This window comes from Balaenoptera borealis (assembly GCF_965194805.1).
Source record: "Balaenoptera borealis genome assembly, chromosome: 18".
NCBI lineage: Eukaryota > Metazoa > Chordata > Mammalia > Artiodactyla > Balaenopteridae > Balaenoptera > Balaenoptera borealis.
In genome coordinates this window covers 74,354,615-74,375,009 of record NC_138877.1, presented here as the reverse complement: position 1 = coordinate 74,375,009, position 20,395 = coordinate 74,354,615, and the positions used below count along the sequence as shown (strand labels likewise).

At 43.5% G+C, this 20,395-nt stretch overlaps 1 protein-coding gene across 1 annotated transcript in view; it reads left to right on the top strand.

Moving 5' to 3' along the window:
* The window catches only part of EFNB2 (ephrin B2), a 63,937-nt gene extending 44,001 nt beyond the window's left edge, over positions 1 to 19,936 (top strand). The window contains exon 5 of the mRNA XM_082365805.1: positions 18 to 19,936. Within this exon, the coding sequence (XP_082221931.1) occupies positions 18 to 406 (389 nt within the window). The 3' untranslated portion in view covers positions 407 to 19,936. The remainder of the gene's footprint in view (positions 1 to 17) is intronic.
* The last annotated feature ends 459 nt before the right edge of the window (positions 19,937 to 20,395 follow it).

The window sequence follows — 20,395 nt, the reverse complement described above, 5'->3', positions numbered from 1 at the left end:
TCTCCCACCCGCTGCAGGTTCCAGCACAGACGGCAACAGCGCCGGACATTCTGGGAACAACATCCTCGGTTCCGAAGTGGCCTTATTCGCAGGGATTGCGTCGGGATGCATCATCTTCATCGTCATCATCATCACGCTGGTGGTCCTGCTCCTCAAGTACCGCAGGCGGCACCGCAAGCACTCGCCGCAGCACGCGGCCACGCTGTCGCTCAGCACGCTGGCCACGCCCAAGCGCGGCGGCAACAACAACGGCTCGGAGCCCAGCGACATCATCATCCCGCTGAGGACTGCGGACAGTGTCTTCTGCCCTCACTACGAGAAGGTCAGCGGGGACTACGGGCACCCCGTGTACATAGTCCAGGAGATGCCGCCGCAGAGCCCGGCGAACATTTACTACAAGGTCTGAGCCTCGGCGGTGCCTTCGCTTTCCCGGAGGAAACTTACTGTCCCGCTGCCGCCCGCGGAGGGTCCGAGGCCCCCTGTGCCTGCGACGGACTGACGCACAGCGGGGAGAGGGGACACTCCTTCTCGGGAGAGCCCTGTGGAGTCGGACAGCTGACTAGTCTGTAGCGTTTCGGCCGCGGTGACGCAGGATGCACCCCGGCAGCTGGAAGACTCGCGCAGAAGATGCGCGTGGGGACCGCGCGCGCCCCGCCCCTCTCCTCTTTCGGGTACCACGGGCGTTCGGGCCTCCGCAGGAGCCGAGGGGAGACAGAGCGGTCGGTGGGCGGGAGCGAGAGCTGGGAGCATCCCGGGCAGGTGTCCCAGGTGCCCCAGGCCGCTGGGCCTGGAAAGGCCGTCCTCTGCCTCGGGCGTGGCCCTTCCCCCCCCCCACCCCCACCCCGAGCTGCACCCCGGACTTGTCTTGTCGCACAGACTCTGGCTGCGTGAGGCTTTCGGAGAGCGCTAGCTTTTAGTCCTCACTGTTGCACACAGTCCTGTCATCCAGGGCTCTGCAGGCGTTCACATGAGATTTCTTCTCACGCCACACTCCGTATCACTGATGAGACATGAACGTTTGGCGTCTCCTGCTTCATCTGTTTGCAACAGCTACCGCCGAGTGGGCGATACAAGGATAGAAATTGCGTTTGCTAATAAGGAGCCTTCCAGCCAGATACCAGGCTGTCAGCCCGGGAAGATGAGGAGTTCACGGAAGGGAGGGCCCGGGGGAAAGTCCGTCTGCAAAGGCAGTTCAGCGCTGCCACCCCTGAAACAGAGTTGGGAGGGAAAACTCCAATTAGATAGCACAGCACTTTGGTTTTGCTAAGATTTTAAGAGGCAAGTAGGAGACACAACGACACACACAGTAGATTAGGGTGCATTTGGAGGAATTCACTCTTATCAAAGAGCAATGCACAGGAAAAAAAAAGAAAAAAATAGTCCCTCTATGCTGGGTGGAACAAAGGGGCATTGTTGGTAGAGGGCCAGGCTTGGAGGGATGGATGGACACCGGCAGGACTGTCGTGGTACTGGCAATAGGATGTACAGCGGTGAAGCTGTAGGAAAGTCGTCGGTCTGCTTTGGGTGATGTTTAAGGCAGACTCAGCTGCTATACTTATCACATTTTATTCAACACAGGGAGAGCATTTAGGAGATTAACAGAGAGCCAAATCTGACCTAGAAGTTTAAAAGCCAAAGGTCACACAGGCTGTAATTCCATCATCATTGACGTTATTAAGGCATTCTCATAGATAAAAGGTAGGTCAGACTCCCCGGTCCCCCCAGCGCCCCTTCCCCGCCGCTCCCCTCCCCATTGCGCCTTATGACACTTTGGTTTATGGCGGTGCTGTCCCGGCCGCGAGGGCCGAGGGGTAGGTACTGAGCGAGGCCACAGCTCGGGACCCTGTATCAAGGTGAGGCACACATGGCAAACCTCTTAGAGTCCTGAGGACCGAAATAAATTATCATGTCGAGGGGGAGAAGGAAGGTAGGATGTATTTATAATAGGTATATAGAACACAAGGGATATAAAGTGAAAGATTTTTACTAATATATATTTTAAGATTGCACACAATCCACACCAGAAGATGGGAAATTCATCTGTGGCGATTAAGTGGTCCCAATGCTCCGTGCTTTAAAAAAAAAAAGAAAAAAAAATTGGACAGCTACTTCTGGGAAAAACAACATCACTCCAAAAATAACAATAATGGGAGCAAACACAAAAATAACCCAGTCCTCTGAAGGCATCTTGCGTCACCGTAGATTAGGAAATGCAAGCCCCAAATACCAGGAAATCGGTGTTACTGCATCGTTTTCAACAATGACAAGATGTGCCGGCATTTATTTTCTGTGCTGTGTTTTCCCTTGCCCTATGGGCTGAAGTGTTCGCTAGAATCCACCGGGTCACATCGAGGGGGTTTCAGCTGAAAGTTCAGCCTGACCCCCTTCCTTCCTCTCTCCCCCTCCCCTCTCCCCCTCCCTTCTGGGAAAAGAAGTGAGTAAACAGGAAACCTACTTTTTATGTGCTATGCAAAATAGACATCTTTAACATAGTCCTGTTACTATGGTAACACTTTGCTTTCTGAATTGGGAGAAAAGAAAAATGTAGCAACAGCATTTTAAGGTTCTCAAACCTCCAGTGAATACCTGCAAAAATGAGTTGTCACAGAAATTCTTCTCTATTTCCTGAACCTGAAAATGATGTTGGTCCAAAGTGCGTGTGTGTATGCGTGAGTGGGTGTGTGGTATACATGTGTATATATATGTATAATATATATCTACAATATATATTATATATATCTATATCATATTTCTGTGGAAGGTTGCCATGGTGATCAGCCACATTACATATGTAATTCTTTCCATCACCCTAACCTCTCCTGTACGTGCATTCATACAAGATTTTCTTGTAAGCCATCAAAAATTACCTTTAGGATGGGGGAGAGGGGCAAGAAGGGGAAATATGGGAAATAGCCTGATTTTAATGAAATCAAAGGTGTGTATCATCGGTTGGCTACATTTTGGGTATATGCTAAACTGTGAAAAATCAGATGAATTGTTGAAGAGTTACCTGCAAGCAATTGACCAGTGTTCTGTGCGTCTGTTTTGTGTGTGGTGCAGAATATGACAATCTACCAACTGTCCCTTTATTTGAAGTTGGTTCAGCTTTGGAAAGTTACTGTAAATGCCTTCCTTGTATTCTCATCCCTAGTCATCTGACTTTGGAATTTGCACCATAATGTTTAAGTGAAGATGCTGTAAATAGGTTCAGATTTTACTGTATATGGATTTGGGGTGTTACAGTAGCCTTATTCACCTTTTTAATAAAAATACACATGAAAACAAGACAGAAATGGCTTTTCTTACCCAGATTGTGTACATAGAGCAATGTTGGTTTTTTATAAAGTCTAAGCAAGATGTTTTGTATAAAATCTGAATTTTGCAATGTATTTAGCTACAGCTTGTTAAACGGCAGTGTCATTCCCCTTTGCACTGTAATGAGGAAAAAAAATGGTATAAAAGGTTGCCAAATTGCTGCATATTTGTGCCGTAATTATGTACCATGAATATTTATTTAAAATTTCGTTGTCCAATTTGTAAGTAACACAGTATTATGCTTGAGTTATAAATATTTTTTCTTTTCTTTGTTTTATTTTGATAGCCTGTCATAGGTTTTTGATCTGCTTTAGTTCCACATTGCAGTTGGCCCCCCCCGAAAATGAAATCCGTGAAGTCACATTCCAAATCTGTTTCAAACTGAATTTGTTCTTAAAAAAATAAAATACTTTTTTCCTATGGAAAAAGCGCCTTCAAAGTATTTTCCTTTCCTTCTTGTTTTCTTTTCCTTTTTCTTTCTTTTTTGTTTGTTATTTTAATTTGCCTTCTCTGTTTCTCTGTGATTACAGTTATCGAGACCCTTCTGCCCACGGGCATGTGTGTGCCCATTTTTCAAATCAGGCCGTGCACACACGTGAAGGTTAATCTTGCAACGTTGCAGCATGAGCCCACTGGTTTCCCCATAAATCTTTTGAACTCACGTTTTAGCGTAAAGTTTTATAAAATCCTCTTCATCCTGAGCATTTTGACCTGCACTGAGTGAAAGTAGCCAGGAGAAGAAGAGGGACTTTTATCCCAACGCTTAGTTCCAAGATGATCTAGTTTCCATTCAAGCAAAGCAGTTTGCTATCAACTGCTTTACTTTTCTTCACAAAATAATCCCAGGAGGAAGGAAAAAGTCAAACGTTCTTTGTAAAAGTGTAACATGGGTGAAAGCGTGTGTTGTGATGCTGGATTGAGGCAAGCCAGGGGCCAGTGGTGAATTTAACCACCCTTTCCATTGTTGCCTTCCTGGGTATGGTGACCAGGTGCCCTGAGTGTTTTCCCCACTCTCGTGGTCTTCGAGGTCTTAAGATTGATCATCAGACACCCACCCTCATCTTCCTTTGAGATCTGAGGGCAGAGCTGTGGTCAAGGCAGGAGCAGCTACTAGTCACCATGAAGTGCTCAGATCTCTAGCTGCATTAACTCTGGTTAATCCTTACCTTAAGGCGTGAAGTATTTTAGGTTGGGAGGATGAGAAAGGGCCCCTGAAGTAAGGAGCCAGAGATTGTTCCAGCCCAGACTGATTTGCCCAAGATCACAGCCCCAGTAAATGAAGAATCTGTGTGTTTCAAAAGCCCCTCAGGAGATTCTCATGAAAGGCTGCATCTCTGCAGCACTGGCCCAGCAGGCTTGTACTAAAGGAATGTTCGTTGAATAAATGCTCTCCTTCCAAAAAACAAAAACAAAATTCTCCAGAGGCCCGCAGTTTCAGGTGATGCTTGAATAGTAGTTTCATTTTCTCCGTCACGTTATTTCACTGCCCCTAACTGCCCGTCCACTGCAAATCCAAGTTTCGGGGTATAGTTTACAGCCACGTCACTAAGCCGGGTTCTGGACCCCCACCTACCAGGATCACAAATGATTACTCTGAGTAAAAGAAAACAATGATGAAATATTGCATTTACAACTTTGACTTTGTGACCCCTGTAACGATTTAAGTGATCAAATACACAGTGTCATCTTTTCCACCTTGTTTTTGAAACCACACTTTCCAAACTGAATAAGCCAACCTCAACTGAGAAAAATAAAACGTGCCCGGTGTTATTCTTTTCAACCAGCGAGAAGGAATCTCACGTACAGAACTTCTCGCAGAGGTTGTAAAAGCAGCTGCTCCTTGTTCTGTTTGAAAAGTGACCCTGCTGTTGGAACATCCCTGCCCTGCGTTGCTAAGTGTTGACCGGCCAGCTGGTGACTCTTCGGAACATCTCTCACTGTTGTCCATTTCCTTTTTGGTAAAAACAGTTGCCCATTCAAACACTGTGATAAAGGTTCACAATGGAAATGAGAAAAAAAATCAATAAAATACCAGTCTCAGGACTCTGCAGCTTGCTGTCAGTCTCTGGACCCAACCCAGAGAAGAATCAGCGAAAGAAGAAAAAAAATAAAACCCAGAGGACTAAAACTGACTTCCTAATATATGCGGAAAAGGATAATTACCCCACTTTTTGGTTGGGTAGCAAACAGGTCTTCAGGTGCCCCAAAAGGAGACATAATTGCTTCTGTAGTACAGAGGACCTGGATTTTCTTTTGTTTTTGTTTTCAATGAATTTGGGATTATGTTTGTGATATTTACACCATAGACGTCCTCGAAGGCAAATTTTCTGTGTTGTAATAGAAGAGAGTATTTCCTACCCCTCATTTTTCCAAGTAGAGAATGATTTATCAAAGATTGGAGGGATATTAAAATATTGTATTTTTGTAGTAAAGTATAGCATACCAGGGAGACGAATCAATTTTTTAGTGATTAAACTGTGCCCCCAAAGCTGAAGATATATTCATCTCAAGATTTTTATACTGTGGTAAATGGGCTGACTAATGGAACCTCTTAGAAACAATTCTTCATATGAAGTTAATTATATATATATTTTTTAATATCTTTATTGGAATATAATTGCCCTACGATGTTGTGTTAGTTCCTGCTGTACAGCAAAGTGAATCAGCTATATGTATACATATATCCCCATATCCCCTCCCTCTTGAGCCTCCCTCCCACCCTCCCTATTCCACCCCTCTAGGTGGTCACAAAGCATCGAGCTGCTTTGGTAGTGTATATATGTCAATGCTACTCTCTCACTTCGTCCCAGCTTCCCCTTAATTATATTTTAAGAAACAACCAACCTCCTCATAAAAAATCTCCAGAGACATAAGTACACAGCGTGAGAAATAATGATACCCACACGGTTTATGGACAATCATAAATTGTTGATAAATGTGTCCAATGAATGAAAGTGAGACCTGGCTTCCTGCTCTCTTCCTGCTACTGTTGTCTCCATGGCCTTTTAGCAAATTGCTTTGTGTTCTGTGCCCCAGATCCTCACCTATAAAGTGAGAGGGTGGGCCTCTAACACACTGAAGGTTACTTTCAACTTTTTATAGGAATTGAAGCAAAGCCATCAGTCTTTTCAGCTGTTCAAAAGCATCTCGATGCAAGCTTCTATTTGTCCTGGCATCCCACGGGCAAAGCTCTGAAGACTGCTCACAGCCAAACCCCACCCCGCTTTGGGCTGCACTTGACCGTTCACCCCTCCCCATCAAGAGCCCGCATCCGGACTCTGAACTCTGCTGTTCTCCACCCCTTCCTTGCATTAAATCTCAGAAAGATCCAATAACTAACAATCTACACATACTGATTGAACTGGGAGCCCTGCTCTTGTGTTTTCAGCCTTTTATCCATAATTTTTAAGTACAGGCACACCTCAGAGATATTTCAGGTTTGGGTCCAAACCAAAACAAAGCAAATACCGCAATAAAGCGAGTCACATGAATTGTTTGATTTTCCAGTGCATATAAACGTTATATTTACACTATACTTTAGTCTAGTAAGTGTGCAATAGCATTATGTCTTAAAAAATGTATAGACCTTAATTTAAAAATTGCTTTATTGCTAAAAAAAAAGGCCAACACAATTATAATGGTAACATCAGAGATCACTGACCACAAATCACCATAACAAATATAACAATAATGAAAAAGTTTGAAATATCGTAAGAATTACCAAAATGTAACATAGAGACATGAAGTGAGCAATGCTGTTAGAAAAATGGCTCCGATAGACTTGCTTGACTCAGGGTTGCCCCAAACCTTCAGTTTGTAAAAAAGGCAATCAAGCCAAGCTCAGTAAAACGAGGCATGCCTGTAACTCTTTTGTCTTTATTTAAAAACATCGTCAGGTCACTGCGAGCAGGCCCCCAGCTTCTATTTAAACATTTCTCCAGGGTCCACCAGGGGCCAGGCAATGTGTTAGCTGTTGGCAATGTTCTCTTCCACCAGTTAACTGAGCCCAAGTTCACTTTGTCTTCCCTGCACTTGAGATTCATTTGTTTAGTAGTCATTCTTTCCACACTGGTATCTGGAACACATCCTTATTATTTATACCTCCTTTATTATTTACACCTCTGATTCTGTAGTCTGTGGCAAAGAAATGCATGACTAAAAAACATCCTTTGGTTGATAATGGAACTATTATTTCCTAAGTGCCATTCATGCTTAATAAAGAGATTAGAGTTTTTGTGTGTGTTTTGTTTTTAAAGCCATCGTGGTTCTATCTTAAAAAGTTCAAGAGCAGTAGAGGAGATACACGTCATCAAAGAAAACTGCTTAAAATCGACTGAAACCTTAAGCCAAACACAAGATACCTCTGAGGTATATCATTTTTGTATAATAGTTTCATTAATGCAACATGAAAGGAAAACAAAAAAAATAGTGGAGATGAATGTCTAGCTCCAGGATCTCTCAAGTGGGAAAAACAGCAACGCTACAGGAAAAGCTCCCCACTTGCTACATCCTTCACTCGAGTCTGTAAGTTATTTGGTCCTTTAGTTCTTTATCATCTGGGAAATCTGCATATTAACTCAGGATGCTGAGAAAGGTGTAAGAGGTTTCTATAAACATAACCCCAAATGTCTTTGTTTTACATGTGCAATTTACTGTATTTGGATTCCTTTGCATCCTTTTGATGAAGTGTCATTTGCCTGAGAGAAAGCATACACCCCACGCAACTGGGGACTCCTGTCTGGAACTTCTGGCTCCTTGTATGACCCCCAGGCAAACGGCATAGCTGCTCCTCCCCTGAGGCCAATCATCTGAACTTGGATTCTTTGGGACACTCATGGAGACTTCCTAAGGTTAAACTCAGTTACATGCATCTAATTTTGAAGTGTAGCTTATAAAACACAAGAAATCAAAAAGTATTATCTCTGTAGCTCATCCGCAGTGAACACTTAAGACACAAAGGCAGAAGCACCACTGGCTTCAGCCATTCTCAGCGAGAGCCTTTTCATCAGACTGGTCCAAGACACTAACAAGAGGCCCACCCAGGCAGACCCTACACAAGTCTAGAAGCTTCTGTCCAGTGAACACCCACACACACTTAATTTGTTCCCTTACCCATCATGCATCTATTTAGCACTTAATATATGCCAGGCAGCGTCCTAAGCCTTGGAGAGGGCTACACGAAAGACAGGATTCCTCCTATTGGGGACCTCACGGTCCACTCGGCAATTCAAAACTTTCATGAATAAAAATGAAGCATCTCAAACATGTGTAAAGAAGAGAAGTAATAATGATAATAACCACTCTATGTGTTATTCCTGGGCCATCTTTTTTAAAAAGTATTTGTCCATTAGTAACCTATGTCTTTGTTACTGTGGTTTGCATTTCTTTCCTTTTAAATCTTTCATTACATATATGCCAAATGGCTGGTTCGGATGCTAAATTTAGTATAACGGTTCTTCAAAACATCTTTGGAGTTTGTTTAAGTGCCTGCCTCTGGCCTTAAAGGGCAAGTCAAAACGTTTCCAATTGGTTTCCAGCCCACATTACAATGTGTATGTGTATCTGAAAGACTGTTTCTTGGCTATAATTGGTAGTTTTCTTGTAGCTAGGTCTGAGGAAAGAATTGCAGTGAGCTTTATGTCTGCTAACAGTAGTGAGCGCTGAGCTCAAAAACAGCAGGAAAAAAAATGAAGTCTGAGCATCTGGGATGTTTGCCAGACTGACCTCCAAGTTGCGTGCTGTAGAAGAATTCCAGCCAAGCAGACACAGGGCCCTTCCTGCTGAGACCTGGGTCTCTGCCGTTTAACTTCTCTCCTTGTAAAGGAGAGAGGAAAAGATAAGGGGTGCCTACCAACTCCCTTAACTACCTTAGATATAAATAATGACTGTGTTAATCTCACTGTAATTGACACACACGGATTCTGCCATACTGTTGTCTGAGTGTCAGAAAAAGACAAGAACACGCCAGTGTGTTCTTTCCAGGAGCACGTGTGTCAGGTTCATTAAAAGGGTCTCCAGCACGTGGTAGAAGCGCCACTCACCACCCTAAGAGGAAGCTACGATTCACTTTGTCAGATGATGGAAAATACCCCTTGATGGTTCCTTCTCTCCGGCCACCTCGGCTCTGCGCCCTGGGGACAGGGTTTGGCTGCAGCGAAATGAATGTGGGAAATATCAGGGTTTGCATGGAACGCAACGGGCAGGACTCATAAAGCTCTGTGTGCGGCATCATCAAGGATGCAGAGAGAGGCAGCTGTCAACTCTGATGGCGGCATCCCTGCCTCCCCGAGAATGACCTGGAGGGACATACCTTCTCCGTGAGTCACCACCACCCCAAGGACGCAGGAGAGAATGGATTACAGTCCTATGGCTTTTCATTCCCCGTGCATTTGTTTTTAAGAGTCTCCTTTACATTAACTTGAAGATCAGATTCCAGAAAAGTGTTTGAAATAGGGCAACTGAATTTTTCAAACAGCAGCTCCAGCCAAGCAGGTACCATGTTTATGACAGCGATGAAGTAGTTTGAAGGGTCTGGTTTCGCTTAACAAGGTTGCCCAGCTTTTTATAGGCCTGAACAGAAATCCTTTTAGAGAACTCCTTCCACTAGACTGTTGTCACCACTGTTTCCTGTGATGTGTCTTGATTTCAGATTTTGATGCCTGATTTCTGATGTTTTAATACGGCAACCTCTGAAATCCATCTACCTCAGAAAGACAGGAGATTCGTGAAGCTCTCTGTTCTTAGGTGCTAAGCTTTTTACCATTTCATTTCATTTTCCTTAGCTTTTTACTTTGAAAATGTTCAGATATCCAGAAAAGTTGAAAGAGCAGAATTTTAGGTCATAGGTTATATGCAGATATTTGCCTGTGTAGAGGGCCAGTGCCCCTAACCCCTGTGTTGTTCAAGGGTCAACTGTACTAATTTGGGGAGTTTAAATGCTTAGAAGTATTTAAGTAATAATGTTTAAATGCTTGAAAACTTGTCTAAGCGGTTAAACCTGAAAGTTTTCATTTCTTAGTTGTTAAAACAATTTGTACATATTTAGAAAAGTGTTAATCGCTTACTATCTGAAGAACTATTCATTTGATAAATTTAAAAAAAGAATTAGTACTGTGCTTGCATCTGGGAAAAATTATGTTTCCTTTCCCATCCCTTCCTCCATTCCTTAAAGCAACCGTCATAACCAGAATATTGTCTACCTGTTTCGAAAGATATTGTATGTACATACTTGTATCTATCTATCTATCTATCTATCTATATATTTTAAATGATGTCTCTAGAGATCACACTATTCACATTGCTCATGCTTTTTTGGTAAATAATACATCTAGGAGATCTTTCCTCATTGGTACATTCAGATTCACTTTTTTTAAACCACCACAGTTCATTTAAATCATCACCCACTAGCAAAACTGGTTTTTAAGCTCCTACACACAATACATCATGCGTATCTCATGGTTAACGGCAGAGACAGCGGGGCTCATCAGGTAATTCCATACTCCTCTGTTTTCCTCAGGTTCACTTGCAATTAGGTTGAGGGCAATGGGCCACGATGGGGATGTCGTGTGAAGGACAGAAGAGCAGGTGTGGGGTCCCAGGCTCCCTGCCCCCCTGCTGCTTCGATGAGGATGTCACAAGTTCTGGAAGGCGGTGAAGGCTCGGCTGCCTGGGTCCCGAGTGATTGCATAGAGCAGAGCCGCCTGCTGGTCTGCCTTACTTTCTGTGCTCTGCGTGCGGCGGCTCCAATTTACGCGGTAAGCCAGAAGATCTGGGGCGTTGTCTGCTACCACAGCATGTGCTGACCTACCCTAACTTACTTATACATGCTCACCATTGTGAGGTATTTTTCCAAGGATATCCTTAAGGTAAATTCCTAGTGGTGAAATTGCTGTCCAAAAGGAAATGCACATTTGAAATTTTGATAAATACTGCCAAGTTGCCTTCCAATTTCCTTCTTTTTTTTTTTTTTCTGGTTTAAATATATAATTTCTGCTCCGCTCCATTGCCTCCTTTCTCCAGTTTGTTTACATTTTTCCTCTGTGATGTACTTTAAAACCTACAAGAGGGGCTTCCCTGGTGGCGCGGTGGTTGGGAGTCCACCAGCCAATTCAGGGGACACGGGTTCGATCCCTGCTCCGGGAGGATCCCATGTGCCGCGTAGCAACTAAGCCCGTGCGCCACAACTACTGAGCCTGCGCTCTAGAGCCCGTGAGCCACAACTACTGAGCCCTTGTGCCACAACTACTGAAGCCCACGCACCTAGAGCCCGTGCTCTGCAACGGAAGAGGCCACCACAATGAGAGGCCCGCACGCAGCAACGATGACCCAACACAGCCAAAAATAAATAAATTTTAAAAATAAATAAATTAATTAATTAAACCTACAAGAGGCAGATGGGATGAAATTGATTAATACCACCAGGAGCTTTTTGTTTGCATGTATGGCTGTATTCAAAGTACCATCTCTTTAGGCAGCAATTGTTAAGACACTAAATATTGCTTTGGTGCCAAGCTCTGGGAATTAGAAATGTCGCATACATAAATATACATATTTAATATATATATATTTACAACTAACACAGGACCCAGTATTTGCTAGTGTGTCCAGAACCTGTGGTCTCAAGCTGAGATCATGATGTAGAGAGACATATTTTGCTTCTAGTAAGAAGATGCTTAGATATAAGTTGCTTAGTCACAGTTATCACGTTATCTTGGTAATGCAAACTGTACTAAGTATCCAGGATCGGATAGAAATTTCATCTAGTGAGGTTTAGGTAGTAATTCTCTCATGAATTTGATATACTTTTTACTTCTGTTTCTGTTTTTACTGTACACATGCGGACTGGAATCCAGAACCAGTTAAGATTCTGGATGTGTTAATAGTTAAAAATCTCAAGACATGGGCTTTAGTTAGTTCGCCCCATATTTACTGAGTATCTCCCTCAAATGATCCTTGCTTGCCTAAAATTGTGCTGCAGGCTTTGAAGAAGATATAGAAAGCACCTAAGATTAAGAAAGCACCTTAATTTAGTACAGGAACATATTTTTAGGAAAATAAATTTTGTTTATTAAAAAAATTTAGAACAGTAAAGAATTGTTCTAAGAATTATGACTCTCCACTAAAGTAGTTCTGTAAACTTTGATGCCCCATTTTAAAATAGAGCTTCCTGTACCTGAAACCAGAGGTTCAGGTTCAATAAGGGCTTGAATGTGACCCTGAAATCCTTTTTTTCCCAACAAGCATGAAAGATCTCTGACACACACATGTCTGATGTGTTTCTTCTCGCATGGGGGTATCAATATTTCCTTTTTAAACAAGGCTCAATCTCTTCCATTAAAGGACATTAACTCTCTAACATAATTCCAGTTATCAGATAAGAAGGAGGAACAGGGATGAGGAGATGTGGGTGTGTACATACATTTTTTCCTTGGACAATAATTTAGAACACCTTAGAGCTAGAACTTAGATCTCAAACTCCCTAGACCACACTGCTTGTGTGGTTGTCCACTTGGTCTTTTTTTTTTTTTTTAAAGATTTATTGATTGATTGATTGATTGATTGAAAGCTATGTTGGGTCTTCGTTTCTGTGCTAGGGCTTTCTCCAGTTGCAGCAAGCGGGGGCCACTCTTCATCGCGGTGTGCAGGCCTCTCACTATCGTGGCTTCTCTTGTTGCGGAGCACAGGCTCCAGACACGCAGGCTCAGTAGTTGTGGCTCACGGGCCTAGTTGCTCCGCGGCATGTGGGATCTTCCCAGACCAGGGCTCGAACCCGTGTCCCCTGCATTAGCAGGCAGATTCTCAACCACTGTGCCACCAGGGAAGCCCCTCCACTTGGTCTTGAGTAAGGCTTGTCCTAAGACTCAAAAGTCTCCATTTATGGGCAGACACCTCCTCTCCAGGCCTCTTCATTGCCCACCTGGACCTCACCTGTCTGCACGTATTACCGATGGTTCAGAAACAGAGATGAAGCCAATAGATCAGAGACTTTACACAGAGGGGCCGGCAAGAGGATCAACCCTTAGAAAGACAGCGAAGTTGGTTCTGAAGGAGTTTAATGCCCCTCTGCTTCATCTTCCCCCAGTAAAGCGGGCTGGCACTCCTCCCCAGGGACCCCTTCATCCCGTCACGACGCTTCCAAGTTCTCTCTGGCACGAGCTGTACCCACTGCCGTCTCCCTGTATCTCAGTTCCTCCACCCCCAAATTTCAACTGTCTAATCTGATGAACAGTTTCTAAAAGTGAGAAGGTCTTGCTCAGGAAACACATGGTTTATTTAACTCGGGTCTTCTGAAGACAATGCCCCTGGTTTTCTTGTTTCTCCCAATAAAAATCAGCTCATAGCAAGCCAATACAGAATTATTTTTTTGGCAACAAAAGCTTCTCTGTAACGTTCAAACTATGCCTTTCCCCATCCAGACATATGATTGGCTTTGGCCATGGTTCCCTAGAACAGTAAGGAAAAGCATAATCATTTTTCTTTCCTTCTCTCCTCTTTTCACACTGTGAACACTCCCAACTTTTTCATAGAGGCATTAGAAACTGGGTGAGGCTTTTAACTATTTCAGAAACACACACAATCCATAGCTAAAGGTGATAACCAAGAAGAGAGAAAATGAGGTCTGTTTGTTTTCTTTTAGGCTCTTTCCCTTTCTTTTTTGCCAATTTCCACAGGCAGGGAAATAGCTCACAGGGCTTGTGCTCTGTGGATCTGAGCTACAGGAGGTTGAAACAGAGCATTAGCAAAACACATTAGGAAAAGATCACATTGCAAGAAGAGCAGGTTGGAGCGGCCAGGGCTGTCTCCCCCTGAGTTCGGAATCCAGGGGTATGCAGCTGGGTGCAATGGGGCTCATGATCAAGAATTTCTCCCTCCCTGAGTTGTGCGCAGAATCCGCCAGGGGCAGCCTTCCTGTTCAATCCAAATTATATTATGCGGCATCTGATACGTAAATGGGCTCTTTCAGAAATGCAGTGCTGTCATCTTCACAGCTTTCGTGAAACATCGCTCAGAATGAGTTCCCATTGGCTACGGGTGGCGGTGGGAATCTGCCCCCACTGCTGATTGGCTACGCGTCTTGAGAAAGATACATAACCTCCTGGAACCTCGGTTTCTTTGTCCATGGAAAGACGTCTATTAACACCCACCTTGTGAAGATTAGTGGAAATAACATAAATAAATGGGTCTAGAAAAATAATAGGTCCTCCACAATGATCTCTGAAGCGTGTCTGTATCAAACAGCTGATCTCAAGGCTTGGCTTTGTGATGGATTTTACTCTTGACCACAAGCCATCCCATGTTGCTGACTTTTTTTTAAAGCTGTACCTTTCTCAATGGACATACAAAGCGTTCATAATTTTTTTAATATTTGTTTTTGTTTTTCTGTTGAGCGGCATGTGGGATCTTAGCTCCCCGCCCAGGGACTAGGGATCGAAGCCACGGACCCTGCAGTGGAAGGGTGAGTCAACCACTGGACCACCAGGGAAGTCCCCAAAGGACTTCCCCAAAGCCTTCATATTAACATTACATTATATGTAATTCAGAACATCTTTGGATGTCTCTAAATGAAGGGGAAAACCCATTAGCAATTTTTTTCCAGAGTAAGGAAAGAACAAATTTTCTTTGCACCTCACTTTACTGCCTTGACTTTCTAAGCCAACGCTAATGATACGTATAGACTTTAAGTTGCTACTGATTCAGATCCAAAGTAAGATCTTGCTTTTCTGGTTTATACGATAAACCAAAATACGTGGTAGCTACAATAATATAAAGGTGTACATTGAATGTACCCCTGCTAAGTTTCCTGTTCATCTGTCGGTGTTCTGCATTTGCTAGCTGCAGCCAGAAAGCAGAACTTTTCCAAACTCAGGTAAGACCAAGCGTGAAGGTGTTCACAAATAGCCACTGAGTTCCAGAATTAGCGGGAAGGTGATGGGTCTGCTTCTGGACATGGCCACGGTGCTGCGATTCTCTTAAGTTGGTGGAGAATCTGACCATTTACATGCTATGTTTAATGGGTGTACAAATTCCTCTCTAACCAGGAAGAGGAGAGAAGGTCTTGACAGAGGTGATTAGGTTAAAGTGAGGCTGTCACAGTGGGCTTGAATCCAGTAGGACTGGGGTCCTTCAAAGAAGAGGAAATTAGGACGCAAACACACACAGGGGGAAGACAATGTAAAGACGGCCGTCTGCAAGTCAAGGAGAGAGGCCTGGAACAGATCCTCCGTCATGGCCTCAGAAGCAACCAACCCAGACTATGCCTTGATCCCAGACTTCAGGCCTCCGGAATCCTGAGACAATACATATCAATCGTTTAAGCCACCCAGTCTGTGGTACTTTGTTACATCAGCTCTAGCCAAATAATACACCAAATCTCTCCCTCAATTTGTTATTGGTCTGAAAGAAATTCCTAGACTCCTTGTCACCTGCTTTTTAATAACATACGAAGCCACGGGCTTCAGCCGATACAAGGAGAAAAGATGCTTCAGTAGAAAACGGGGCATTATCTAGAGCAGAAGTTGGCGACATTTTCTGTAAAGGGCCAGATAGTAAACAGTTTAGGCTTTGCAGGCCCTCAGGTCTCTGCTGTGACCATTCGATCCTGCTGATGTACAGTGAAGGATGTTGCAGACCATAAGGACACGAACGGGGGTTGGGCTGTGTTCCCATAAAAGTCACAGAAACAGGTGGCGGGCTGGCTTTGCAGACGCCTGGAATAGGGCACACCACCCAGGTTGCCTCATTCACGCCTTTCCGTGCCTTTGAACTAGTTTATAGCAACATAAGTGACAGATAACAGATAGCAATGCAATGTTGTCTAAAGACATGGAAATAGATTCTCTCGGGTAGAGACAGGAGTTCAATGGACTTTCCTCCTCGACCATGGAAGAGGCTGGTTTCGTTGGCCCATTCATCTCAACGTTCCTGAGCTAAAATTGTGCCTGTCCTTTGTATCCTCTTTTAAACTGGTTGTTGCATCTTAATTCCCTCACTAATGAGTTAAGTAAAATCTTTAACCCTGTGTCCAGTTTCATATTGATTTGGAAATCACGATTCAACCTATTTTGGGAACACTATTCTTTAACCCTGGGTAAAGGAATTATGTTACCTGGGCAGATTAAAACATTGACTATATTGTCCTACAAAAACACCAAGAAGCCCCAGTGTAAGAAGCAGTGAATTATAAAGTTTTAATGTAAGGCTGTCCCTTGGTGTTGGGTTGCTGGATGCCGGCCTGGAAGCTGGGCAGTCAAATAGAGTGATGCACAGCTCAGAGCAGGGCCTGGAATTCCACAGATCTTGGCCTGCATTCCAGAGGACAACTTAATTGTTTGTGACCTAGGGCATCTTTCATAAGCTCTGTAGCGCTAAGTTTTCTCACCATAAAATGGCCATAGTTGTAGTACATACCGCATGAGGTATCATAGGACTCAAATGAGTCAATGAATATAAAAGACTTATCATATTCTAAGAGCACGACGAATAGCATGTTAGCTGATTAAATGCAGGCAGTTATTATTTTGAAGGCAAAAATGAAGACTCACAGAGTTTGAGGGGCTATGCAACTTAGCTAAGAAGAGATTTTGCCCATAATTTTGTCTGGGGTGGCAGCATCACACGTTTGGGGAGGATTGTGCAGAGAAAGTGTTGTCACGGCCAAGGGTATAATCTAAGTCTTCCATATCTCCCAACCTGATAACAGCCGGGAATTTCCTTGGAAACTTTCTGCCAATGATTCATACTTGCAAATTTTGTGGTAAATATGTAACAAAAACACACAGTCACAAGGCTATTCCCACAAAGGGTTGGGATGTGAACAGGCTGTGTTGGTGCTGGGTCCAGCAAAGGCAGAGAAGTTTCTGGGTCCTGAAAACATACGACGGTCAGGTTGCAGCATTAGGCAGAAGCAGTACAGCTTAAGAGGACACAAGTTTTGTATTCTTCAGGGTTGCTTTCTATCTTTTAGCTTAGATCTATGCTGATGATGAATCCATCAAGTCTCAAAGCATGTTATGTATCGATTGCTTCTTATGCATTTCTCTGAAGTAATTACTCATTCTATTTTTAAAATAATTCTGTTCAAATTATGTTTCAAAATGTCTGCACACACCAGAAGCAAAGCCCCTCAGATTCAACAAATATGCAATGAACTTCAACCATGCCAACTTCGAAGCCAAGGGCACAAGGGATACAGGATGAAGATAGCTTAGCCAATGGCCAAGAGGCTTTCAAAGCTCGGCAGGGATGCTCCTAATTATAACCCAAGAGAGGGTGACATAGGTCCTCCACAAGGGCTGCCACGCCTGGGACAATGGCCGCCAGTAAATTACACTTACAAAGGCTCCTACATAGTGCAGTCTAGCTGCCAGGTTAGTGAGAGTTGCTCTAGGCTAAATGTAGATCTGTTCAGGAGGGGTGATCAGAGGGAAAAGGGCAGGAAAAGAGCCCATTGCCACAGCTCCCTTGTGATCACCATCATAAGTGAGTCAGGCTGTATGTGTGGTTTTGTTTCTCGGGGTTCTGTGTTTAACTACGCCATGAAAATAATATGCTACCTTGGCTCTCACCAGCAAAGAAACAGACAGATATCTGTCATTGTGCTCCAAAGGCAAAGGGATACGATACCTGAGCTCAGATGAGGATAAGGAGCCAGTTAAGCGTTGTCAGGCAGGGTCCAGTTAATTCAGCAAGAGCTCAAACCCTCACAGTCCTGCCCCAGGCTGGAGAGACTGTTTGTAAAGTTCTTTTGACTGTAACCCAATGATACGTTACATGGCTATTTAACACACACACACACACACACACACACACACACACACACACACACAACTGAAGAAAAGGTTTCATGAAACATTCACCATTGGGATGTAATCTGCTATTTGCATACCGTGTTGTTCTATTTCAGTTAAAAAAAAACTTAACTCAATACATCTACTTCACAACTTTTCCCAGCTTCCAATGGGGTCAAACCCACAATTTGAAAACCACTGGTAGAGGAGTTTTATGATTCTCAAAAGGAGCTCAGAGTAATCCGGGCATTAAGGTAAGGTCATCAGAGCAGTGAACAAAGAGAAATATTCTTGCATGCACATGGTTCTACTTCTTAAATCTTGCCTCATAATGAGAACAGGTTTCTAATTGGGCCTGGGCCTTAGTTTCCCCATCTGTAAAGTGGGGAAACTAACAGTACCAACTTCATAGGGTCATCGTGATGGTAGATGGGTTAATAAAGTGCTTAAAATAATACTGTGTATAGTAAGATTGTTAGATTTTATTGCTATTATAATTGTTGTTATATTCCCATGCAGCAGATTTAGTGAATTTATAAATTTATAAAGATGCACAAAGTTATTTATTTATTTTTATGGAGGCATAACTGACATATATTAGTTTCAGGTGTACCACATAATGACTTTAAAAACCAGAGCTGAGGATGAAATCTCTTGCTGCCTTAGGCTTCTCATTAAAAATTGGGCAGCCATTAAAAATTGCACTTACAACGCCTAATAGTAAATCAGCAGCTTCCATGGGGTTTGTCTTAATAATCGTTACCAACTTACAACCGACACCATTTCCAAATCGTCTATTATTAGCACAATATGCCAATGAAAAGAATATTGGCAAGCCTTCATTTTATAGAAACCACAAGTTCCATCTCTGTTATGAAGACCTCATCCAAAGGCTCCACCAACTCTGTTCTCTGTTTAATTGAACTTTAGGGCAGCTGGAGGCTGATTCCAGGATTCTGCTTCATCACCCATGCATGAGGTGTTACCAGGCCTGGGACTGAACGTCACCCCAGGGTGCGTGCCCGTTTAGGGCAGCTCGTGGGCCAGGGGTACTGGCTTATGTCTACGAGGAGCCGAGGAGTCTCCTGGGAAAGGATCACCTGCAAACCAGGAAGAGGCAGGGCTTGGCAATTTGGTTCAAGGCCATGGGCCAAGGTCCCAGGGGAGGCCAGATTCAGAACGTAACACTCTGCCTGCCGCAGAGCCCCCTGGCTTAACCCTCACATGCTCCTTTCAGAGTCCTGGGCAAGGGGATGAAGTCAAAGCAATGTACAAATTAGAAGAGCAATTTGGGGGCTTCCCTGGTGGCACAGTGGTTGAGAATCCTCCTGACAAGGCAGGGGACGCGGGTTCGAGCCCTGGTCCAGGAAGATCCCACGTGCTGCAGAGCAGCTAAGCCCGTGCACCACAACTACTGAGCCTGCGCTCTAGAGCCCACAAGCCACAACTACCGAAGCCTGCGTGCCTAGAGCCCATGCTCCGCAATGAGAAGCCACCGCAATGAGAAGCCCACGCACCGCAACGAAGAGTAGCCCCTGTTCGCCACAACTAGAGAAAGCCCGCGCGCAGCAACGAAGACCCAACGCAGCCAAGAATAAATAAATAAATTAATTTTAAAAATTTATTAAAAAAATAAAGAAAATGTGTTGGTTGCTTTCAAAAAAAAAAAGATACCAATTATATTGAAATAGATTTATCAGGGAATTCCCTAGTGGTCCAGCGGTTAGGACCCAGTGCTTGCACTGCAGTGGCCCAGGTTCAATTCCTGGTCTGGGAACAAAGATCCTGCAAGCCTCACAGTGCGGCTAAAAAAAGAAAAAAAAAAAAAAAAGAAATAGAGTTATCAAAGGAAACCAAATATCAAGAAATAAATTATCAAAAAAAAAAAAGCAAATTAAAAAAAAGAAACACAGTTATCAAAATATTAGAATAGTTGTGATATATTATAGTAATCCCAGTGCCTCTTTATTAACTCATTAAGTAGCAAGACCTGCATGTAACTCAGAAGTAGTGATGAGTGGTGATGACATTTCAAGGTATTTGCTCAACCTTCGATGTGCTGTGAAAATAGCTGCATTTTCCATGGGTGATAAAGTGACACTTCATGTCACACATTCTTTCAGGGAAAGAATGGTGCGTTTCCCTGCTTCTCAGAATAGTATGGTACTCACAGGGAGGAGCTCATGAAAAAGCAGCTTTCATTGAAGATATTGATGCACTTAAAGGCAACCGTTCCATCTTTCAAATTAATAACTACAAGGAGGAATGTTACTGTACAGTAACATTAAAAATGA